The following is a 26747-nucleotide window of genomic DNA, read 5'->3' as shown; positions in this document are numbered from 1 at the left end:
CTGCTGGGAAAACTGGTTAGCAGTCTGCAAAAAACTGAAACTAGATCCATGTATATCACCCTATACCAAGATTAACTCAAAATGGATCAAGGATCTTAATATCAGACCCCAAACTCTTAAGTTGATACAAGAAAGAGTAGGAAATACTCTGGAGTTAGTAGGTATAGGTAAGAACTTTCTCAATGAAACCCCAGCAGCACAGCAACTAAAAGATAGCATAGATAAATGGGACCTCATAAAACTAAAAAGCTTCTGTTCATCAAAAGAAATGGTCTCTAAACTGAAGAGAACACCCACAGAGTGGGAGAAAATATTTGCCAATTATACATCAGACAAAGGACTGATAACCAGAATATATAGGGAACTTAAAAAACTAAATTCTCCCAAAACTAATGAACCAATAAAGAAATGGGCATGTGAACTAAACAGAACTTTCTCAAAGGAAGAAATTCAAATGGCCAGAAAACACATGAAAAAATGCTCACCATCTCTAGCAATAAAGGAAATGCAAATTAAAACCACACTAAGATTCCACCTCACCCCTGTTAGAATAGCCATCATCAGCAACACCACCAACAACAGGTGTTGGCGAGGATGCGGGGAAAAAGGAACCCTCTTACACTGTTGGTGGGAATGTAGACTAGTACAACCACTCTGGAAAAAAATTTGGAGGCTACTTAAAAAGCTGGACATCGATCTACCATTTGATCCAGCAATACCACTCTTGGGGATATACCCAAAAGACTGTTACTCCAGAGGCACCTGCACACCCATGTTTATTGTGGCACTATTCACAATAGCCAAGTTATGGAAACAGCCAAGATGCCCCACCACTGACGAATGGATTAAGAAAATGTGGTATCTATACACAATGGAATTTTATGCAGCCATGAAGAAGAACGAAATGTTATCATTCACTGGTAAATGGATAGAATTGGAGAACATCATTCTGAGTGAGGTTAGCCTGGCTCAAAAGACCAAAAATCGTATGTTCTCCCTCATATGTGGACATTAGATCAAGGGCAAACACAACAAGGGGATTGGACTATGAGCACATGATAAAAGCGAGAGCACACAAGGGAGGGGTGAGGATAGGTAAGACACCTAAAAAACTAGCTAGCATTTGTTGCCCTTAACGCAGAGAAACTAAAGCAGATACCTTAAAGCAACTGAGGCCAATAGGAAAAGGGGACCAGGAACTAGAGAAAAGGTTAGATCAAAAAGAATTAACCTAGAAGGTAACACCCACGCACATTAAATCAATGTGAGTCAATGACCTGTATAGCTATCCTTATCTCAACCAGCAAAACCCCTTGTTCCTTCCTATTATTGCTTATACTCTCTCTACAACAAAATTAGAGATAAGAGCAAAATAGTTTCTGCTGGGTATTGAGGGGGGGAGCAGGAGGGGGTGGAGTGGGTGGTAAGGGAGGGGGTGGGGGCAGGGGGGAGAAATGAACCAAGCCTTGTATGCACATATGAATAATAAAAGAAAAATGAAAAAAAAAAAAAGGTAAGATACAGTAGAATAGTATACATATGTGTATATGTGCATATATATTTCATGTGTTAATTCATGAAGTTTTCTTCAATTATGCTTATCGAGTAACATGATATATTGCACTATAAATCTACACTGTATTAAATAGGAAATGATGAATAATATATCACCTCAGACTTTAACTCAATAAGTATTTGCTGGAAATAATGAAAAGCACCGAAAGTAACTGTCTTTGCTAAATAATTGTCAGGAAGATAGGAATCCCAAAGAGAAGATTTTTGAAAGACAAACAGCACAAGCCACTGAAGGGCAAAAACTTCTCATGAGGAATGCTTGGGCTGTTATCAATATGGCACTCTGCCTGGGAATATTTTTCACATCTGGCAGTATGGCTATGGTTAGATAATGATCCACTTGGTTCCCAGTATTACAGTGCACAGTCAGTGAAGAAAAATCTCATGTTTCATGATTTCTTAGGAATATATCCAGGTTCAAAAATCATAAGCCTTTTTCAATTCTTCACATCTACCCCACTCATAATGATGAGACAGAAGATAAAATTTATAAATCTTTTCCCTCAGGCTTCTCTGTGGCGTTTGAAGACTTACATTTCGCTCTGTGTTTGGAGAGATTAAAACATAAACTATGGTTTATGAGACCATCGTGAACCAAGTTGACCTACTAAAAAAAATCTTGAGAGGAAAAAAATACTCATCCCTAACTTAGATAACTTCTGTGAGTTGGAAAATAGTTTAATAGAAAAATTTTAAAAATTTACCATAGGAGTTATTCCAATAATAATTCATTATTAGCTCATGATAGTAAATGATTACTTTAGGAATTATCAGTTGCATTGGTGAAATTTTGGCTAATTACTTATAATAGAAGCAAATCGGAGAAGGATAACATCCTAATCTAATATACTCCATAGAACTCAGTGTCTGCAAAAGGTGATCAACTGTAAATCAATTGCAGAGGTATTTTATTTTTTAGAATGATTATGACTGTGATTGCTTTCTTGTTTTTTTTCTCAGCAAGTTGATTATTGGTATACAAAAATGCTGCTGTTTTTCATATGCTAACTTTACATCCTGTAACTTTACTGAATTTATTTTCCAGTTTTATTTTTTCTGTAGTCTTTAGGTTTTTCTCCATATAAAATCATGTTTCCTGCAAATGGAGATATTTTATCTTCCTCCTTTTCTATTTGGATATCATTAATTTCATTCTCTTGCCTGTTGATCTGGCTAAGACTTCTGATACTGAACTGAATAACAGTGGTAGAAGTGGGCATCCTTGTCTTATTCCTGATGTATTAAAGAAGACAAGTGTTATTTGTGAGTTTTTCACACATATTTCTTGCAGTGAGGTATATTGCTACAATACCTACTTTGGTGAAGATTTCTATCACTATGGATATTGAACTTTATCTAGTACTTTTTTCTGCTTTTGATAAGATGATAATGTTTTTGTCCATTCTGTTGATGCAATGTGTTATGTTATTGATCTGAATATGTTGAAATATCATTGCAAATTATGTTTTTCACAATGTATTAATAGCACCAATTTGAAAAGTCCTAAAATAAAATGAAGATGCTGGAAAAACTTGATAATCCTGATTCAAGTCAAAAGTTAGGTTCCCAAGTTCAGCCTTCCAAGAGCCAAGATTAGATTCCAGGTCCAGACCCCCAACAGTCAGAAATGTTGGACTAGACAAGAAGCGGACACGCACTGAAGACATCTGTGTTTCCAGCTGTTGAACACATTTCAGGTTCAATGTGCCTGCTTTGCAAGCTTTTCCATGGTTGAATACATGTGCACTTAATTCTCTCAAACTGCTTATTAGGTGCTTATTTGCCATAGAACATAATAACCTCACTCAGTTTATATACCTAGAAAGAGCCAATTAATGATTTGCATGAATTTTCTCATCTTTACCACTTAAATTATTTGGCATGCACATATTCAAAGAAAGGCTGACTGAGGTCTTCTCTATTTAATGTAATATGAATAGACAAATTAATCTGCATTCCCACACAAGTTTGCAGATAAAATTGTTAATCATGCCCTTGCTTTCTTAAAGGAAAAGAGAGTTTTAGCTTTCCCTGCAGCAATCTTTGTTTCAAAGTCAAGATTTAGACAGCATCTTGATTTTTATACTTTCAGAATAAGGGCAGTGACTAAGCAGGTAAGTTATTTTTGCTATTAGGCCTCTCAGAAATGGCACTTCACAAAGGAATAGTAGCTTAGTGGGGAAAACCTTTCTCCTAAATAACATTGAGAAAGTCTTTATCCAAAGTTCTTTTTCATTCATTGTGTAGTGATTGGGGTTAAGTTAGTTTGATACTAACATTCATAGTTAAAAGTTAATCTTTGAAAGGCTTCCTTCCCAAACCGACTAGGGTGTTTGGTGATAAGAGGGTATTGATATGAGTTTCTTAAGGAAAGCTTATAAAGCTTAACTCAAGTATGATATATTTAATGCATTGTAAAAATGTTTGTAGATGCCACAATATACCCCCACCCAGCACAACAATTAAAAAAAAAAAGAAAGTGAAGGAGACATACAGAAATTTGTACAAAGACACTATTACTTTTTCTATACTCATACTAAGCTATATAGGGGGAAATTATTTAAAATAATAGTTTAATAGATATTTATTGAGCATTTACAATGTCTCAGGTACTATACTTAAAAACTATTTATAAGGAGAAGATAATTCTGTAATACATCACTGAATACTCTACCAGTTTTGGCCTTTTTCATTCTCTCTCCACAAAATCAGATAAATTCTCCTGAAACAGAAATCTAGTTGTCATATCTCTGCTAATACTAAAACCTGCTCAATGGCTCCCATTGCTCTCTGGAAGATAATCCAAGTTCCTTAGCAGACTGCGTAAAACACGCTGATTGTTTAGGCCTGGTTTACCTCTCAGTCTCCTAGCTCTACTTCTTTGTCCATAAATGCTGGGCTTTGGGAGGAAGTGTGCTTTGAATAACCCTACTTGTGTTGTTACTGCCAAGATCTTTATCTTCCCTTAGTATTTTGTAAACCAGTTTCAGCCTTTGCTAGCATTGCTAGCTAAAGACTTAAATATATAAGGGATGTGTGTTTACGAACAATGAAGGTGGACAACAAGGTGACCCCCATATAAACTGTATTGTGCCTGGAAGACTTAGGTCATTACTTTGATTTTGAGGTAATGTTTCAGGTGTTTTCTCAGGGAAAATACTTATTATTCCAATTCCCACAGTTTCACATTACCACAAGGCCTCAGAATCCTTACCCATGCCTCCAAAACTGGAGGGATAGTTCTTTGAATAAATTTACGCCTTTAGAATGAGGCAATTCTAGGGTTTGTATAACTGCTCTTTCAATTAAAAATAAGATCTCTACCTTGAAATTACAGGTAAAATCCCAACAACTCTGGAGTTCAACAGTTCTCCTCTAATCCCAAAGCAGCTATTAGGTTCAGATGATGCTAGAATATTATTATACTCTAGAGTATATTGAAATAGGAAGATAGCAGTCCCCTCTGTTTCTATGGTATAGAAACTCTTAACAGCATTCTCAAGCTCTCAGTGGAATTATCCCAACAAGATTTTTATAAAGCATCATGCAACTTTCTGTTTTTCCAAAAATCAAAAACCTAAAACTTGCATTTGGTAACATGTACAGAAAATAAGTTTGTTCTTTTGACACCACCCTGAAAATGACACTTGTTTATTATAAGTTAACAGAAATAATCACTTAGAGTAAACTGTGAGCTCAGAATGTTATTTGGATAAATGTGGTGGTACACACTTGTAATCCCAACTACTTAGAGGTGGAGATAGGAGGATCATGGTTAAAGACCAGCCCAGGCAAAAAGATCATGAGACAGTATCTCAAAAGAATACAAAAATCTAGTCATGGCAGCACACAAATATAATCCCAGCTACTTGGTAGGTTGGGGTCCTAAATCAGTCTAGGTAAAAGCATGAGACCTCATCGGAAAAACAAACTAAAGCAAAAAGGCCTGGCGGCATGGCTCAAGCTATAAAGGTCTTGGTAGCAAATAAGAGCCTTGAGTTCATTCCCAACAACCACCAAAAGAAAAAGAGAAAATAATAGCGTTCTGTTCTCTCTAAGCATGTACTTCCTCGCCTGTAAAGTACAGATGATAATATTTAATGGCGTTGTTTCTAGCCTGTGTTAGATGGTGCACAGAATGTGCATGTTGAAGTACTCAGTGCACAGTAAGTCTTCAGTAAATGCAGACAATGTACACAAAGTATTTAGTTAATACTTGTATCATAGGAATATTCTGCATTGATCCCTAGGTATGCTGGCTCTTTAAGAAGAATTGGATTGATGTAATGTAAGAGATCTGAAAGAAAACATCCCAGTATAAACAGAACCAAGTTTTGAGCTCTGGTTCCTTGAGCTAGTTGAACATTAGCACCATATTGTATTTAAAAAACAGAAACAACAACAACTAAAAGAAACCTCTTTAAGTAAAAGGCGTATGCCCAGACTCAACCACAAAATGATTGCAATGGTGTGTTTGTTGCATACCTTCTCTTTCCTCAGGACAGTTTTTGGAATTCTGAAAATATGCGTAGACTTTACTGGTGTAGTATCGCTAATGCTAAATTTCAAAATGCTTCAGAAGCCAAAGATTTTTCAGGATAACTTTATTACATTTAAGAGCGTTTTTGAATTTGGATTATTGAATAAAGGACACTGTACTTTATACTATTGTACATCTAGGATTGAGATCCATTGCTCTAAAGTCAGAGAAACAGGTCTTCCTCTCAGCTTTTTCACTGAGCTTTAACAAATAGTTGTTGAAAGGTAAAATGAAATGATAAGTGTAGAAATGCATAGCCACATGCAGTAACTATTCACTAAAGGATGACTATAACTTGAGTTAGGAAGAAAAGATGTAATGGCATCAAGAGATCAAGAGGGGTAAGAATTATTTGGTTGTGTCCCTTAAGGACACTTTTCAGCTTCTACTGCTTTGTTGTTGCTTGTTTTTTTCAGTTTTTTAATAAGCTGAAACAGATGTGAAAAGGAAGATGATCTGCGGCCAGAACTGAGGGAAAAATGGGAGGTTTAAAGATAAAAACTGTTAAGAAAACTGTCCAGGAACAAGGGACTGGGCTGGAGATGCCAAAGTTTGAGAAGCACAGCCTTAGAATTTATATCTACTAAAGTAAATATTAAAATCAAAGACATAAACTAGGTCAAAATGAGATGGGTATTCTCCTCAAAACTCAGTATGTTCTTCTTCCTGCATGTATAAAAATCCCAGAGTGAGAATGTGATACACAAATTAAATATATGCATCCATAAGGTTCCCAATAAACATTGCCTTATCTAATTAAACTTTTTCAAACTTACTTTTCTTTGTCTTCTTTGTACATAGCATAGTGACATGTGCCTAGACCTGCTTAGAAATAAGTATTTTGTGTAAATCAAATATCCATAAATATTTTAGGCAACTAATTTCAAATCAAAAGACTGGAGAGAGTTAATTAACATTCTTCTAATATATTTATTTAACTATGTTTTCTTTCATTTTTGTTGTTTTCTACATTTTTAGCAGCAACAATTTTTCTAGCAGGCTATGTAATTTGAAATGAAAAATTCAAGGCTACAAAAGTCAAAATAAGTTAACCTGTTGACACACCTAACATCAAAAGGCATAGGTAACTTCAGTTTCACTTACCACACTACACCCGCCTGCAGAGCAGAGGAGACTGTTATGGCTCTGTCAAGGCCTTTGGTAAAGACTCCTGCTGCCAAGCCATAGGGAGTGTTGTTGGCTCTCTTGATCACTTCATCTACAGATTTGAACTTCATAATTTGCTGCACTGGTCCAAATATCTATATCACAAGAAATTAATACAATAGGTTATAACTGAATATTTTAAATTTTAGTTTAGATTCCTATTCTGAATTGGCTAAAATTTTGTTTCTTGGTTCACACCCAGTTGTAAGAATCAAGCTAGGTAACTGTAGAAAAGGAAGGAGAAAACAGGCAATGATCATGTGTTGAATTCCCTTAGAAATAAAAGAGGATAAAAGCAAATAAAGCAATATTTGTTTCCTAGGTGTTGGAATTGTTTCCTAGATCTCACACTAATTCACAATTTCTTTGGAAATATTTTAAATTTTCTTCTTAGTTATAATCACCTTCCAAGTTACTACATATAAAAAGAAAGTACTTTACAGGATAAATGAATAGACATAGATTGATAATAATATTTATGTTTTAAATATCCAGCATCATTGATTGAAATACCAAATCTTCCTCTATACTTGAATGTTTTTATAATTAGCTAAGTTAGGTAGACTAACATGGAGTTTTAGTCAGACTCTATTTTGTGGACACATCTTGTATAACGTACATATACCCACAGAATTGCTCATTACTGGAAGAGCATAAATTCTTAAGTTCCCTTTACTAACCAAAGCATGATTCACTGGCAATGGACATAATGACAAGACAGGAAACATAAACCAAACTTTGATTATTCTAGTAGACTAGTTATCATGACCCAAACTCATTCTGTATCTCACCCCAGAGAGGAGGAAATCAACTGGATTTTCTCTTTAAAATAAAGCTTCTATATTTCAATTAAACATTTATTAAAGCTAATACAAGAGAGGCTGCTCTGAATGTCAACATAATATTATGGGAAATGTGAATGAATGTAGGCAAAAATCAGACATGACAACTGATTTTCTAGTGTTCCCCACTGATGCAAGTGGTGTAGGGGCTGCCCTTCAGTACAGGCTGAGTGCAAATCCTAAAGCTGTATGTGTAATCATGACATTGTAACCTAGGAAATAGAAGTAGACAGCTACTCCAATAAATGTGTCAATAGTTTACATAATTTTAGTTGAACAAAATACATGGCTCCACGCTCCTCTTTGAAGCAACCAGCTAGCAATATAATATATATTACATAGAAGCTCATGTATAAATATATATAAATGTATTTATATATCTGGATGCATATATCTGGATATATATATACATTTTTGTTGCTTTTGTTGATAAGCCCTGGGTTTGAACTCAGGACCTTGCACTTGTTAGGCAAGTGCTCTATCACCTGGTCAACCACACTCTAACCCTTATCGCTTTAGTTAATTTTCAGACAGGGGTCTCATGACTTTTGGCCAGGATTGGCCTCAGACTATGATCTTCCAACCTGTGCCTCCTCGTGAGCTCAGATTATTGACATTCACTGCCACCCCTACCTTGTTTTCATTTGTTTTGAGTTTTTTTGAGATGGAGCTTCACTAACTTTTTTGCCTATGCTGGCCTTGATGTATGGTTCTGCCATTTCTACCTTCCACATAGTTGGCATCACTACACTACTAGAGAAACACCATAAAAGTTTCCTTGAATTATGAGTACATTCCTATTATTGTCTCTACTGGGCATTAATCAAGATGTACAAGACATATAGCTCTAACCAAACATGAATTTACCAACAGATGGAAAACTTGTAATTCAATCAAGGACTGAATCGATGTAGAGAAACTCAGCATGTTGGATATCCATATACGTACATTTACTTTTATTTTGTTTTCCCTATTTGTTACTTCTTTTTGAAAATCAGATTACACCCTTTCTTCTTAATTTGATCACATTGTGGGGGTTGGGGGTAAAGACAATAACCTAAGAACAAATATGGTGCTCATCCCTATCATCCTCATCCAGCTACGAGGATGGAGGATCATGATTTGTTGCCAGGCCAGGCTGAAAGTTACCAAGATCCCCATCTCAACCCACAAGCCTGGCATGGAGACACCTACCTATAATATTAGCTATGAGAGCACAAGCAGGAGGATCATGGTCCAAGACCAGCCCTGGACAAAAAACAAGAATATAAATGAAAAGTAACTAAAGCAAAGAAGGCCTTCGATGTGACTCATGTGATAGAGTGACTGACAAGGAAGTCAGAAATAGAGAGAGAGAGAGAGACAGGTAGGTAGGGAGGGAAGGAAGTAAGGAAGGAATGAAAAAGAGAGAAAGGTAAGTATGAGAGAAAAGAAAGAATGACACCTGTCATATAATAGACATGAAGTACAAATGCGTTCTGTATGCATATTATATATTAAATATATAATTACATATAAATATGTAATTATATGTACTATGTTTAAGTTTTTACCTGCTATATCACTCCTGATTCTTCATGAGCTCTTGGATTCAGATATTTAAAGTATTAGACTTCTAATTTTGTGTAATTTTATTAAATATTTGGTAAGCATACATATATTTGTATATATATATATGTCTATAAGTATACATACATAAAAAATTAAGAAGGTGGAAGGAAAATATATGCTGAAAGTTCCATGGAAGTTGGGCAATGACTTAGGAGGATGAAGATTACTTTGAAATGTTGGAATGGTTTATGTGTACTAAAAGACCATAGGGCAAATATGATCCCAATATGCAGGGTAGATATTTCTTTCTTTATTTGTGGTTAGAAAACATAAAGTCTACTCTCAGCAATTTTCAAGAATATGATACTTTGTTATTAATTATAGTCCCCATGCTGTCCAGTAGCTCAGTGAACTAATTCTTTCTAACTAAAGTTTGTGTCCTTTGATGATAGTGTGAAGGAAGGAAGTCCCTAAAGATTATTAACCACCCCTGCTCTGTGCTTGGCAAGTAATTCTTGGCAGGCCCAATGGATTCCTTACCATATTGAGACTTAGTTGCAAGTTACTTAAGCCTTTATCAACAGCGGAAATGAAGAGTAATATCCACTAAGATGTTTAAAGAGCTGAGAATGTCAGAGGCACAGCTGGTGCACACAGACAACGCATGGCAGCGAAAGGAACGGAACGGAACGACACCATTACCTCCTCCTTGGCAATGCGCATCTCATCTGTCACATTGGAGAAGACCGTGGGCTGGACAAAGTAGCCTTTGTTCCCCCAGGGTCCTCCTCCACATTCCAGTGTGGCCCCTTCTTTCTTCCCACTCTCAATGAGGTCCAGTATTTTATTATGTTGTTCCTTGTCAATCTATTTAAGAAATAGTATATGAAAAGTAAAAAATATTAGCAATTAACAAAGATCATGAGTCTGTTAATGAGGGGCTAAAAATGCTAGGATATTGTTATTAAATCTAATGTTGAACAAAACAGCTGAGAGAGGTTCAGATTCATTCTTAGGGACATTTCCTTCACATGAATTTTCAGGAAAGATACCTTGACAGTATTTATATTATTAAATATAAATCTAGAATTGTATAAGAAATGCATAATAGAATTGTGAACACACATCAGCCTTCCACACACTGTCATTTATCCACTCTGGAAGAAAAGTTTAATAATGATAATGTGTTTAGACTTTAAGAAGACCCTTTGCTTCCTGTCCCTGAAACATCCCCTTTGGCCTTGCCCATGCTCTTGGACAACACATTCTGAACATGGATTGGGCATTTTCCAGATCAATAGGTTGATTGAATTGATAGCCAGTCCTCATTTTTAACTTCATGCTTCATTAAATGGGCCAAATTGAAGTTTATGAAAAGTTTTACAAAAATTGAATGTTTAAAATAATATTTTTAAGGGGGAATAAAAAAGTGGTCAGAGTTCAAGTTAGGAGTTACTAGAGAAAAGGTTAGATCAAAAAGAATTAACCTAGAAGGTAACACACATGCACAGGAAATTAATGTGAGGCAACTCCCTGTATAGCTATCCTTATCTCAACCAGCAAAAACCCTTGTTCCTTCCTATTATTGCTTATACTCTCTCTTCAACAAAATTAGAGATAAGGGCAAAATAGTTTCTGCCAGGTAATGAGGGGGTGGGGGGGAGAGGGAGGGGTCGGAGTGGGTGGTAAGGGAGGGGTGGGAGCAGGGGGGAGAAATGACCCAAGCCTTGTATGCACATATGAATAATAAAACAATAAAAAAAAAGAGAGAAAACATTTTTATTAGCTACAATATTTCATATGTACCCAGTATTTAATAAAAACTTTTTTAAAGAAAAAAAAAAAAGGAGTTACCAGTAGCACATAACTCTCCTTCATACCATGGAATGAGAGGACTCTGTATTATCTCAGTCCTTTTACAGGAGTTTGAATGATTGAGTAACTCTTGGTTGTATGTTACTAGTCTGAGACATCCTGTCTCAGGTGTGAATTGAAGTACAAACAGGACAACCAGGAGCTAAGATGAATGGGATTCTTGCCAGTTTAACTTGTCTCTTCCCACTACTCAAAAAGGGAGGTCTTTATCTTTTTCTTAGACTATGAAAACTTCCCTATCTTTTGAAGGCCAGGAAAAGCTTCCATAACGTTATTTCTGACCTCATATATTTCAGCTCTCTCTCATCATTAAATAATTAAATGTTGTCTGCAATCAGAAACTATTTCATAAAATTTGACACAATAATTGGTGCCATGTTTCTCAAGGCTCTTTAGTATACAATATTCAATAGGACATTCCATAAAGAAAATCTCTTCATTTCCAGCAGCTTACGGAAGTTGTGGTCTTACATAAAAGAAGACATATGTTTGTTATTACATATTAGTTAATATAATACGGCTTAAGGGTTGGTGTTAGATTCTGCCTCGTTAAAGCATTCTAGTAAATAGTTAAGGGTTCCATGTACCTCCATGGAAAACATCTTTGCCTAGTGCTGGATGTTAATCAGACTATGACCTCAAAGTCATGGTATTTTTCGTTATTTCAATGTATTTTTCCCTTGGGCTGGTGGAGTGGCTCAAGTGGTTGAAGGTCTGTCTGACAAGTGCAAGGACCCAAGTTCAAGATAGAATAATGCCAAAAAATATATATATGTTTTCAAAGTCATATTGTTTCCCTGTTTGTGATTAATGTGTACACTTGGTGGGCATTCAATCCCTACATACTCACTAAAGAAAAGGACTGAGAGTATATTTCTTGGACTACTTATATAATCACTGACTTCTAAAAATAGAGGCTTCCTATTGAATACCTTGCTGCAGACAATGTGCTCCTATAGGCAATAAGTCTGGCATCATCTGGTAGCAAGATGTCCTTCTTAGGCTGCGCCTTAGCCCCACTGAGTCCCAATGTGGTTCCAATTCATGGGGAAAATGGAGGAACACCATGCTAGAGCATGGGACTAGTGACAGAGCACTTCTGGTACACTGAGGGATGCACTCAATTTGGCCTGGCTAATTTTCATTCACCATAAGTACAAATCTTATTCAGCAAGTTTCAGGTAGACTAAGGATGAACTTGGCTTTCTCTATGGACCTCATGCACTGTTTAGTAATACTTGCAGGTAGCAGGAGCTCCTTCCAGGTGAGTCACTGGTTCATGGGCTGGTCTTTGAATTATTTTAGGTCACTGTATTGTTGAAATATGCTTAAACTATATATTTAAATGGATTTGAATGTGGAGAGTTTTTGATTCCATAGGTTTGATGGATTGAAAAGGAAGATAAATTGAAAAAAGACACAGATACAATCCTTAAATTGGTGGTAAGCCAGAAATTCATGAGTCAGGAGAGCAGATTTATAAAGTTATTCACGTACATAAATGTTACCAATGTTTAGAGTTATTTTCACTTACTTAGTAGACATTTGGGCATGCACAGTAAGCCAGTATTCTGATGGATACATTATACAGCTTATATCATTTCACTGCACTATGACACTGTAAGATTGATATTACTGTGACCTTTTTTACAGGTGAGGAAATAGAATCTGAGGGAAGGTTTGTTTTAAATGCAGCCTGTAATTCAAAATATACCACTCCATACCATAACAAGACCTTACTCTGCTGATATTAATACATTTCATGTGGATATAATCACTTTTGTCCAGTGAAAATACTAATTTTTTTTAAGTTTTAAAGGAGCTACATATTTTTGTCTATGAAGTCAATTAAGAAAATCAGTATCAAAATGAAGGAAAATATATGTGTAAATACACATATACAATACATTATAAATAATATACAGTAATGCAATTGCTCTAATGCTCACAATCTTTAAAATAAGAAAAACATCTTCTTTAAAAAATATTTCCCAAAACAAATATTTTGGCCATTATTTTCTCTTTATTACTGTTTTGTTGTAATATTAATTGAGAAGATCCTGTAGATATATTTTATATGGCTTTTATTAACCAACAATGGAGGAAGTACTAGGTTAAAGCTTAGTGAGTGTCTCTTCTCCATAAGATTGTTCTAATGATAACAGATGTAAAGTTGTAAGGGTAAAGAACCCCTGGATTCTTCTGAATCTTTTGTTTCTTAAAATTCCAAAATACCTACATATCCTAGTAATTCAGTGCAACATGTGATAAAAATATATATTACTTACAGATATAAAGCCTTACATTAATGAGTTAGATATATCACTGGGCTATTTACTTTAGAAATCTATGAATAGATAATTTTAAAAAATCAATTTTAACTTCTTCCTCTTAGATATAATGACGTATTTCAGCTCAATTTTTTGACTCTGTGATGGACTTGTAGGCATTTTAATGGAGGAAAATATTGACCAAACAATGTTCAATATCAAGTATCTTAGATATTCTCCTCTACTTTCTTCTCTTTCTCTGTGTGTTTATGTATATATATATACATAAATACAATAAAAGTACTTATATTTTGTACAGGTAAACAGATATTTAAAGAGAAAATAAAACAGAAATTAGAATTATATTCTTTTGTCTACTGTGAGATCAGTTTAGATTCGAATCAAATACATTTCTTGGCATTCATTTAAGAAGTTACCAAATGAGATAAAAATTGTCATTTCATCTATGTAGTCATTAAACTCAAAGTCAAATCCAAAGTATAAAGAGATTCAGATGAAAAGGAGTTTTTACTTCATTACCCAGTTGTGTTAGGATTTTTAGGTTTCAATACTTGCATATGCCTAAAACTTAAGGTTTTCTCTCTGGATTCTTTTAATTGATAGTGCCTATTAATTTTCCACACTTTTAATTCCTCACATGGCTCCTAAACTCTTTCTGGAATGAAAAATGTGCAACCCAGGAACAAAATGATTTTTTTACATGGAAATTAGGGGTTTTAATCTCAATATTGATACACTATTGTAAAGGTGTGCAGATGAAAGGTAAATCTTAATCACAATTAGGTCCTAAAAGGAAACTTTATTCTTGCCCCTTGGTATGGCATTCTTTCTGTTGCTCACTTACCTGAGGGCCTTGAGTTATTCCTGGAGTCAGAGAATTTCTAAGAATATACTGCTTAGCCCGCTCAACACTCCTTCTCACAAAATCATCATAAATTGATTCCTCCACAAAAAGCCTGGATGCAGCTATACGCATTTGGCCCTGTTTGAAAAATATCCCTTGGTGTGCAAATTCAACAGCATGATCCACTGCAAAGAAAACATTAACTTAATAAAGAAGAAATATTCTCTTTTTATCAGTATTAGAGTTTGAACTCAGGACCCTGTGCTTGCTAGGCAGGTATTCTACCACATAAGCCATGCCCTCAGCCCTGAAGAAGGAATACTTTCTATTTTTATATGTGCTTCTCAGAGGCAATAGAGTGATAAAGAAAAATGATGAATGCATAATCAGAGATAGGCCAAACATAGTCTATATCTTTAACGCCAAATGAGAAATTTTTACAATCCTATATTTACTAAGGAAATATTAACAACAATTACTAGTATCTAAAATGCTAATATTACAACTTTAATGTGGACATTACCAAGAATATGGATTTGATCATAAGACAAAGTATCACTTCTGATAATTTTTATAAGCATCTCAACTGACAGATATTGGAGGTACTTATATTCCATTATTGTGAACTTAATCCATATACTTATAGCTCAGAGATAAACTAAATATAGATACAACTTTTTATATACCATGAATGTTTCTTTTAGTCCTCAGGTTTGAGTTAGATAACAAAAAAATCTGATGGTGAATTTCCTTTAATAGTTTAAAACATTCTTAAATACATTCATCAATAAGAAAAGTGAATTTCTGAAAAAATTAACAAGGTTAACTGAACCCCATTACTATTTAGAATCAACCACCTACCTTATGAACATTTTCTAGGGCAGACATTTTCAAATCTATCCAAAACATAAGTCATGTTATTTTAATGATGCCTATAAACTCTTGTCTGTTTAGTTTAAATGGCACGGTGTGGTTGGTTTGTTTCATTAGAATCTTATTGTCCCAAGAAAAAGAATAAACTTTTATTTGCATTTTATTTTTCTAAATGCTGAAGATTCAATTCAACATTAAAACAACCATGATGTAAACATAACTGCGTAAGTTGTGGAAGAAGTTTATAGATAGGGTTAGCAAATCAAGAATCTTATGTTTTTTGTAGAATTTTCACCAAAATATGCTCTAAGGAAGCTTTGACTAAGGTCACAATATAACACAGGCAAATTCTATGACGTATTTGTGTTTATGGCCTCATATCAACAATGAAATGGTTTAAGAGATTTGAAGGAATCTTTTAGTATTTGTTTTTGATAATGAGCTCCAATGTAGGAAGTAATTTTGGGATTATATTAGGCAGTGTATTAAAATTAATCTATAATATCATATATTTGCATAACATCATAAGTATAGATTTAATATATGTAAACTCAACTATCTTTGATAGGGAAAAAAGAAATTTTAAAATGGTTTCCATTTCTTCTAGCCATCTCATCTAATGTGTATTAGACTCAGAATGAAGGGAGATAACAAGTGTGAAATTACGGTCTCCCACTGGGTCTCAGTCCACTACATCTGAAGAATCTCATCACGCTAATATAATGCTAATAATTAAAGATAATGAATTATTAAGTACACATTATAGCTCCTAATACAAAACATTTATGTTATCTAGGGTTCAGTTTAGGAAGTAGTAATCTATTCAAACCCAGAAAAATATTGTACCTATGTTTAGTTTGTCTATGTGTTATAACTTCAGGACAATTTAAAAGACTTTCATGAAAGACCTGAACACAAATAGTTCATGGAATTGACCTGTGTTACCATTGTGATCATAATTGAGGGCTTTTTTTAGAACATACTACTTTGTTAAACTTTGTACAAATGTTTGTATTAATTCCTTACACTTTGAAGCAAGCCTATTTGTAACAACTCAAGTTCACTGCATGGCTTTATCAGTTATCCAAATGGAGGAAGGGTGAAAAGTTATCTAAAGAGTAATACTCACAGTCAGCATCAGCAAACACAATGCAGGGGTTCTTCCCCCCAAGCTCCAGGGTGACTCTCTTCAGATTGCTTTTCCCTGCAGCTTCTTGGATCATTTTGCCAACCTGAAATGGAAAGTTGGAAAGGAGGATGCTTAGTTTCCTCTCATTAAGACACATTTTTTTATTACATTAAATTTGTATGCTGCTTGTACCATCATTACATTTCATTTGGGGGAAACACTAAATAACATTTTCCCCATATGCAAGTATGCAGACATGAGTGAATCAGAAACATGTTCACAGGCAAAAGAGCAGAGATACAGAACACGACAGCTAATCTTTTGTGCTAGACAGGACGTTCCTTTTTGCTTTCATTAAAGCAACATCTTTGAATTGATCATTTCATCCTTCTATTGATGTCCAGAAAACTCCATCCATACAACTCGACATACTCTCCTAAATCTCCCTCTTTTCGTATTTATATGCACTCCCTAACCTGAACCGCTTCCAAGTTTAGTCCTTATATTGGTTGCAGCGCATATCTTAACTATTCCTTGAATCCTTCTTTGATGACTCTACATAGAGGTAACTCTTTCTTCTCATAGTCTCCCAAAGATCCAAATGAACACTATTTCAGAGTCAGCTTTGAGTTGTAGTATTGGTATATATATCATTTCCCTAACAGTTTTGTCACCTCCTTGGTCGACATGACAATATCCTATCATTACATACATCTCCTCATCTCCTTGGTAGGTTTTATCCCAGTGATCAGTGATTGACAATTCTCTCTCTCTCTCTCTCTCTCTCACTCTCTCTCAACCCCCATATCTTTGGACAGTGGAGTTAGAAGAAATTGGAATTGAATGTGGTCTCTGTGCACTTACTACAGTGAGATGAAATCCGTGCTAGTTGTTTCTCTGTAGAAAAACACACCGATTTAATATTTTTTGGGAACACTTCTCATCAAGATTATTTTCTATTGCTATTTTTATTTTTGCTTTTCTAAAATCTGAACTTTTTAAATAGTTATTTCTTTATTATATTTATTGACACCTTAGTCCAATAAAATGATCTTTGACTTTCTTTTTTTGAGATAATCATTTTTGTTTGTTCTTCTTTTATTCTCTGGATTTCTTTTCTACTCTACATTTTGAATTTCAATTGAACACTTATATTCCAACTGAACAAAAAGATTAGATTTTAAATTTATGTAGATACAGAACTAGTTGCAATTGTCCATGAAAGAACAGAGTATATTTATTTAAATATTTAATGAGACTAAATCAAACCCTTAAAATTAGTTTAATGAAAGTAAACTAAAAGTTGACATGCATTGAGGAAACAATATCTAGCATTTACCATTTCCTTCTACAACTTCCATCCTTCTTTTCTTCCTTCCTGACAGAGTCTTGCTTGTTGTATAAAACTTCAAACTCTTGATTCTCCTGCTTTTGTCTCCCAACTACTGGGATTTCAGGTGTTACCACCACATCCAGCATCCACAACACATTTCTTATGAACATGTTCTTTTGAGGTGATCAGAAATTTTCTGTTTAATTCATAATGTTTTTTAACTCTACTCTTTTGAGTTTTCCAGCTCCTTTCTGTGAATTTTTTGGCTTTTTTTATATTTAAAACTTATTTTTACTGAAGAAATTCTACTAAAGTAGGTGACTTTTGTCTCGAGAATAAATTAAGTACAGAAGTATTTTTCTAGAACCTTCTGATGTCAAAAGACCTAACACAAAAGCTGATTATAAATATGAATGAGGAAAAAAGACTACATTTTTGCTTAGTGAAAGTTTAGATGGCAAATAAAAGGCTTCCTTGAGTGTTATCCACACTCAACTATGTCCAAAATAAGAAACTATGGATTTTTTTTGAATGAAACCATGATTTCATTCCCTTAGTTGGAAAAAAAGTAGTTTTATCATTTTTCTCAAGGAGGTCTGTGATAAAGACAAAGATAAGAACTGTTAAGACTTTGGGTGGACAGTATGTTCCATGACATTGTTATTGCCGTATGAAGCAGAAAGAGCAAATGCTTGTGAAAATGTTCTAACCTACACAGTGTGGACGGGGTTCTACTTTAAATGTATTAATGAGACATTAAAATTCTTAGCTTGATAGAAAGGGTCTCATTTTTACAGTGAACACAAGGAACACAATCCAATTCTTGTCCCTTAAATGGCATTGGCACGTTCCCTAATTTAAGCCAAACAACAAACCTGAAGCTGAAAGAAAACTAACAATAGGTTCCTAAAAGCATTTAAGTTTGTACTAATGCTGATTTATTTTCTATGTGACTTCTAAAACTATTTTGTTCACATTTACTTCCTCAGCATACATTCAGAGGTTGTTATTGTACTGCCTTCTGAGTAAGAATGAATAAAAAGCCTTTAAGAACACTCTGGTAAGGGAGTGATAATAAGACAATAAACATATACTTTCCTAATCATATATCACAGACATGGGAACACAGATAGGAAGATTTTAAAATCAGGAGGCTTTTAGAACAGCAGATATGAGGAGCAAACCAGAGAGGGATCACATGGGACTCATGCTAGAGTAGCTTCTGGCCACACATAAGCAAAATGTGGGAAAATAAAGAGATACTTGAAATAATCAAGAAGTGATAGGGCATAGAGGCAGAGATAAGGGGAAAATGGGGAAGTTTTTGCCTCACCTTCCTTAACTAGTGTTAGAAATTAAAGAGTGGAGGGAGGAAAGAGAAAATCAAATGAGTACTGAACACACAATGCACCATTTCCTCAGTACCAGTGTAAGAATCAAATTATGTTGGGTCTTTTATGTCAAAGGAACTACTACTGTTACAAATGTTAGTCTCACTAACTCATTTCCCACATGCTTCATGGACTCTGCTTAACCTTATAAAAGTTTCTATTAAGAATAAAGTGTTATTTTCCTTAGCTGGGCAAGTTTCTGTTTCTGCTAGCTGCCCTGGTTATGGAGCTGATAAACTAAGATAGTTATTGCTTCCCTGAACTTTTGAACTTCTTATGTCCAAAGTCACTTTCTTTGAGTGTCCCCTTTCCAATTAGATAACTGCAAAGACTGTGAACCTAAAACTGGCACAATCTAGGCAATGGGCATCATTGCACTAGAGATAAAACCCAAGCACACTTCCCACATGGTGAGCTTCCTTCCCAGACCTCTGTAGGTTGCATACCCTTCTGTAGAAGTAAGTTTTGCTTTGCCTGGTGACTTCTGAGTTGTGTCATCTCTTTCTCTTGTGATATACCAATATCTCAAAGCTGTTGCTAACACTAGGTAGGGTTATAAATGCTTTATTACTCATTAACTCGTTCACCTTTATACTTTACAACTCAGTAAATTACACATTATTGCCCCTATTTTACTTGAAATTAGGAAGGATACTTAAGCTTTCAGAGACACACTAGGAGAGGCAGAAGAAGAATTTGAAACTAAATGTTTTCTATCTTTTAATTAAAATGATGCCTTTTAGGTAAGCAAATGTCCTCCCCCAAATGCTCTTTGGACTGAGGGGTGAGTCAAATATGCAGTGATTTTGCCACTGGAATCAGAGAACAGCAGCTCATGGTATAAACTGGAGAAGCAAGTGTAGGGTCTGGACCCTGAAATGTATATGGAGTCTCTATTGGGGAAGGTTTAGAATATGAGTCTGCAGAATCTGTGCCTTCCTTCTTTTACTTTCTCTGCTTGGATTTCAACATGTGGGCTTCACCATTTTTATAGGTATTTTTAGTTATAGTTATTTTATATACAGTTATATAGTTATTTTTATATCTTGGGCATTCTCAATTCATGGTTTGTTTTTTCCTCAACCCAATTAGGGATTTGCAGAATGCAACCTTTTTCTGTGTCTATTTTCTATGTGACTAAAATATATAAATACTGGAGTGGCTAAATAGGGTAATAAAATAATTAAACTTCCCAGAACTCATGGTCTAAAATATTCTTTTTGCTTGTCAATCTCCAGAGAGTTAAAATAGGAAGTTTTTCTTAAAACTCAGTCCAAATTCTAGCACCAATCTGGAAATTAGCATTCCATTCTATAAGCCCCTTTGTAGCTATTTGTATGCATATTACTACATCCTGCCTTGTTTCCCATTTGCAGTGGCAGCTTCATAAAGTGGAAGTATTTACAGTCCTTGTCTTCCATGCTGTATACCAAATGAGAAGAATGCTGAACATCTAGCAATGCCAGGACATAACACAATGACACAAGAATGTCTTTGCTTGATACAGGATAATTTCCCCACTCTCTGCCTCACCTAATTCTCCACACAGGGCCCATGGTTGAAGTCCTGATTGTTATTTTCTGTCTGACCAAGATGAACCAAAGAGAACATCTATAACATTAAGGGAAGTTGAGATTCTGACTTCCTTTGAGGATGTGTAGAGAAGAGAGAACCTCAAATAACTAGCTGAGGATGAAGCTCTGTTATTTAATTTTCCTAATCTGCAAGATAGAATTGCAATGATTCATACAAATCACTGTGGTGATTACCATCATATACTTTACCAATCACATATCACAGGCTTAGCAACTGTATTTCTCAAGAAAGAAGGCAATGAAGTTATGGAAACAGCCAAGATGCCCCAGCACTGAGGAATGGATTAAGAAAATGTGGTATCTATACACAATGGAATTTTATGCAGCCATGAAGAAGAACGAAATGTTATCATTCGCTGGTAAATGGATGGAATTGGAGAACATCATTCTGAGTGAGGTTAGCCTGGCCCAAAAGACCAAAAATCGTATGTTCTCCCTCATATGTGGACATTAGATCAAGGGCAAACACAACAAGGGGATTGGACTATGAGCACATGATAAAAGCGAGAGCACACAAGGGAGGGGTGAGGATAGGTAAGACACCTAAAAAACTAGCTAGCATTTGTTGCCCTTAACGCAGAGAAACTAAAGCAGATACCTTAAAGCAACTGAGGCCAATAGGAAAAGAGGAAGAGGTACTAGAGAAAAGGTTAGAGCAAAAAGAATTAACCTAGAAGGTAACACCCACGCACATTAAATCAATGTGAGTCAATGCCCTGTATAGCTATCCTTATCTCAACCAGCAAAAACCCTTGTTCCTTCCTATTATTGCTTATACTCTCTCTACAACAAAATTAGAAATAAGGGCAAAATAGTTTCTGCTGGGTATTGGGGGGGGAGAGGGAGGGGGCGGAGTGGGTGGTAAGGGAGGGGGTGGGGGCAGGGGGGAGAAATGAACCAAGCCTTGTATGCACATATGAATAATAAAAGAAAAATGAAAAAAAAAAAAGAAAGAAGGCAATGAACACACTAAAACAGCTTTCTCTAATCCTTCTGACATTGTAAGAAGTATTTCATTTCATCCAAACCTCATCTGCATATGCTATATCAATATATTTAAAGGTAAAATTAGGAACTAATCAATAAAAAGTATTTTGTTAAATAGGACATGCTTCTGATGGTTAGAGATGTCAGCATTCTTAACTGCCGTTCTGAGTAAATGACATTACCTCTGTTGATCCTATGAAGGCCACTTTGTCAATATCCATGTGAGAAGAGATGGCTGCCCCTGCAGTTGACCCATAACCAGGGATGATGTTTACCACACCAGGAGGAAACCTTACCTAAAAGTGAGAAAGCAAAGCAGTTAAAACAGAATTCATTGGCTTCCACCTTCACACACATTAAAAATTCCTTTAAGTTTAAAAGGATTTACAAAAGCCAGCTGGTCCTCAAGTGATAGTTACAAAGAAAAAATTTAATTTTTAATTTTCAATTTTCAATTTTATTTTACCATGAATATATGTTCATGAGAGTTCGACAAAAGAAAGAAATAGTTGGTCACAAGGTGACTGACTCTGGTGGAGCCTCATTTGGGTTGACTGCCAGAAACCCCAGCCAGCTCTCCTGCTACATGTATCCCCACCACTGGATGAATACCATTTGTAAATAATACAAGTTAAAGTAGTGCTAAATGAAGTCCTCCTATTTTAAATTAGGACTCATGAATTCATGTGCATGTTTTGATTTAGGATCTTTACCTCTTTGATTAAAGATGCCATGTGAAGAGCAGTGAGGGGAGTTTGCTCAGCTGGTTTGACAATCACCGTGTTTCCATAGCTAAGAGCAAGTGCTGTCTTCCAAATGAACATAAGCAATGGGCCATTCCACTAGATGGAAATATATAACAAGAGAGTATTTGAGTTGGTCCAAGCCACATTTACAATGTAACTTCTACATTTATAAACCCCTCCCCCAGAAATGTGAGACGATAATTTCCTGTAATATTTAGTGCATCCTATTTAAGCACATTGCTAAAAACAACTTGTAAATGATAACAAGTTCTGAGTAACCTAAATAGTGAGCAGAAAAGAGCCTTCTATTTAATCAAATGCTGTAATTTTGAATTCTTATTCTAACAGGGAAAAAAAATCACTGTATGTTTTTATATACAATTAAGCATAATATATGTTATTTATGTTCAAAAAGTATGAACATTCTCCTTTTCCTTAAGCCACTTATTATGTTCACCCAATAATATTATTAGCAGCATTTATAGCTAGGAAATTTGTTTTGCGGTACTGAGGTTTGAATCCATGGTCTTGTACATGCTTTCTATGCGTATATTTGCTTTGCCCCTGAGCTACACCCTCAGCCCAGGACAAATAATCATGTTAAAGACATAGGTTTCTAAGTTTTGGAGACAGCATACTTAGGTTCAGAGCTACACAAAAATCAGTGAGTGAACTCAGACAAGTGACCTGTTCTCTGTGTATGATTTCATTACTTGCCGGTGCTGATAATAGTCCTCTCCACTTCAGAGCGCTATCCAGAAGATTAATCATGGAAGCAGGGCATGGGTGTATAGCTGTAGAACACTTATCTAGCATGCACAGGCCCTTGGATAGATGTCTAGCCCTGTACTGTACCATTTTGTAGCTTTTGAATAATGAGAAATTTAATTTAAAATGTTGATTTGGTTACACTTCAATCTCATTGAAACAAAAGGTAAATCATTACCATTTCTTTACATAAAAACTTCAGGACACACTACCATGTTTATATTTAGCCTTTTAAAATATGTTAGTTATGTTTAGAGAGCCTCCCATTTGTAAGGTATAAAAGGAAATATTCCTGATTCCATTTAAAAGAGGAATTTGGGTATCAGCCTGTTAACTAAAGGTACAATACATTCCATAAAATACTCCAGATATCTCTGGGATCATTTCTTCCATTATAATTAACAAAAAGTCTTCAGGATTTGAAATGTCTGGTTGCTACTATTGACCACGGTGAGAAGTCATAAAGAGACGACAAAGAATATTGGAGAGTAGTAAGTGTCCTGCAGCATAAGCGCCTGTGATGAGCACTCTGTCATTTCTTAAAAAGAGTATATATTAGAAATTTTCAAAAACTACCCATAGAGTAAAGTGTTGATATTGTTGATGCTATAATATTGAAAAACCCCTTAGGAGATAATCATGATGTAGGGGAATTTCTGGAGTCCCTAATTCATATCCAATGTGTTTAGTCACAGGAAGAATAGGTTCAACAGGACTTACTTCAAGACATTCAAAAAGACTGAAGGTGAATATAGTTGAAGTGCTTTCTCTGCAAGAATGAATATAGCATATTTAAGCCTGTCAAAATCACTCTAACAAGGGAACTACGGTAGATAGGAGAAAAGTGGAGGAGATGAACCTCATCAGGTATAATACATATATACATAGATATGTCAAACAAACAAAATTTCTTTTGTCAAACATGAAGGACAGGATATAAAACAGGTCCTATTGGGGGGGTTGGTACCAGAGGGAGGAGGAAGGAGGTAAGGAAAGGTTAAAGGAGGGTGATATGGTTGAAATATTATGTATTCGTGTATGAAAATGGAACAATGAGACATATCGAATATATTCTAAGAGGTGGAGGAGAGATAAAGGAGAATCATAGAAGGGGTGGATCTCACTAAGATATATTGTAAGCACTTTTGTAAATGTCATAATATATCCTCCAATCCAACAATAATACACTAAAAAAAGAGTGCAATCTTTGACTTCTTTGTGATGAGCAGTTATTTGTCTTATTAGTTAGCCTAACGTGTTTTGAAATACATAAAAAGATTTTAATGAAGGACTAACTCTGTAAAATAAAACCAAAAACTTCAAAAGAGTTATCACTAGAAACAGTTTTCATGGAGAAATTCATTTTTCAACCCAGTGATACATTTGCACTCTAGAGTTCCTCCTCATAGGAAGGATTCTCTTTATTTTTCCCTAGCACTGAAAGTTTCTCAGTACAACAAAGTCAGGCTAGAAATTCCGTGACTCTTATATATGAAGTACAGAAGGGAAATAAAGATAGAAACCATGTGTTAAACTTTTCAGGCGAAAATGTGGCTCTCATTTAGGGTCAGGAACTGGCCATATTTCTCCAAATTTCTGATACTTAACACAATATTGACTCAATATTGTTTTATACAACTTGAATGAAAGAATAAGCCAATGACTAAAATTCCAGAATCATTTGATAACAAGCACACATGACTAACATATAAAGAGCTTCTTTATTTTGAATTTCTAAACTGCAACCTGCGTATGGGCCTAATTTCAAAACCTCTTTATTTTACTTCCTTGTTTTCTTGGTCAGATCTTTGCTGAAGTGAAGATACCACTATGTTAAAATGTTCATTCTTGAACTGTATCCAGGTCATGAAAGCCAAATCATAATGAGAGCAGACCTTGTGTTGCTGCCCAGTGAGGACTCAGGCTATTGAGCTGGAGACTGACACCTAGAATGTACCCACCTCATCCACACCAGGCTCCAAAGTGCAGACAGAGCCATCTTCTAAAATATTGAAAGAATCCCTCATTTCTTTGCTTAAAACTTTTCACAACTTCCTACTATATTTGTAGAAGTGAGTCCATAACCCCTCACAAGGCTTACAACATTTTAGATGTTTTATAGGATTTATTTTTTTGCAGCACTAGGGCTGGAAGTCAGGGCCTCATTCTATACAGGTACTGTACCCAGCTTTAATAATATTAAAAATATGTCTTAAAGAAACATTTTAATGGAAAATAAAATAATCAGTCAAAGCATTTATCAAGCCAAAGTATAATGATTTTAATCTTCTGGGTGAGGTAAGCATTTTGAAAATTTATATATATATATATATATATTTTATATAGAGAGATGTACATACATATATATATATATACATGTACATATATACTTCATGTAGTAAGGGTCAGTATTATTTCATGAACTTTTCTTTAATTATGCTTATAGGTTAATATGATACATTACATTGTAAATCTGCACTAGATTAATGAGATGATAAATATATCAACTTATACCTTAGCTCAATTAACAATTCCCTTTGTGTATTAGGTTCATCAGAGAGTTTTAAAAATAATTCTTTTGAGGCAGAACACAATAAATGGTTAATCACCATGATTCAGAATTCCAAGAAAACTGTGGGTACCAAAATATGGGATGATTTAGAAACTGCCTGGTGATAGCATGGAAGTATGAAGATATTGCTTAACAAAAATCTGAAGTAAATCCTGGTGAGAAGCAGAACAAAACAAAATAGCTGGGCTTCCATTTTTTTTTTTTTCATTTTCAGTGCACTTGTAAAATATTATTTTTTTTCTTTTATTATTCATATGTGCATACAAGGCTTGGGTCATTTCTCCCCCCTGCCCCCACCCCCTCCCTTACCACTCACTCCGCCCCCTCCTTCTCCCCCCACCCCCTCAATACCCAGCAGAAACTATTTTGCCCTTATTTCTAATTTTGTTGTAGAGAGAGTATAAGCAATAATAGGAAGGAACAAGGGTTTTTGCTGGTTGAGATAAGGATTCCATTTTTAGTCGATCCTTCAATCCATCATTGTATGCCAGGTGCATGCTGTCTCTTGCTTTGCAGCTTAGGATAGAGTTACACTCTCTACCTTGCATTTCATTCCCTTGACTATTTACAGGCAGGTCTTCTTCCTTAGCACTGGGGGTCAGCATGGTGGTCCAGCTTCTTTCCCCCCCTTTACATAATCTCTCTGACTGTGCTTAACAATTTACAGA

General features: G+C 35.2%; 1 protein-coding gene across 1 annotated transcript; it reads right to left on the bottom strand.

Moving 5' to 3' along the window:
* Positions 1–7215: 7215 nt before the first annotated feature.
* Positions 7216–25534, bottom strand: LOC109678898 (aldehyde dehydrogenase, cytosolic 1-like). Its single transcript, XM_074052183.1, has 7 exons — positions 25469–25534; positions 22707–22835; positions 22176–22289; positions 16688–16790; positions 14686–14870; positions 10378–10542; positions 7216–7377 (listed from the first exon to the last, which is right to left on the bottom strand). Exons 1-7 carry the CDS (start codon positions 25532–25534, stop codon positions 7216–7218), a joined length of 924 nt encoding a protein of 307 aa, XP_073908284.1.
* Between the last annotated feature and the right edge of the window lie 1213 nt (positions 25535–26747).

Source organism: Castor canadensis, chromosome 13 (assembly GCF_047511655.1).
Source record: "Castor canadensis chromosome 13, mCasCan1.hap1v2, whole genome shotgun sequence".
Taxonomy (NCBI): Eukaryota; Metazoa; Chordata; class Mammalia; order Rodentia; family Castoridae; genus Castor; species Castor canadensis.
This window is presented reverse-complemented; position numbering and strand designations above follow the sequence as displayed.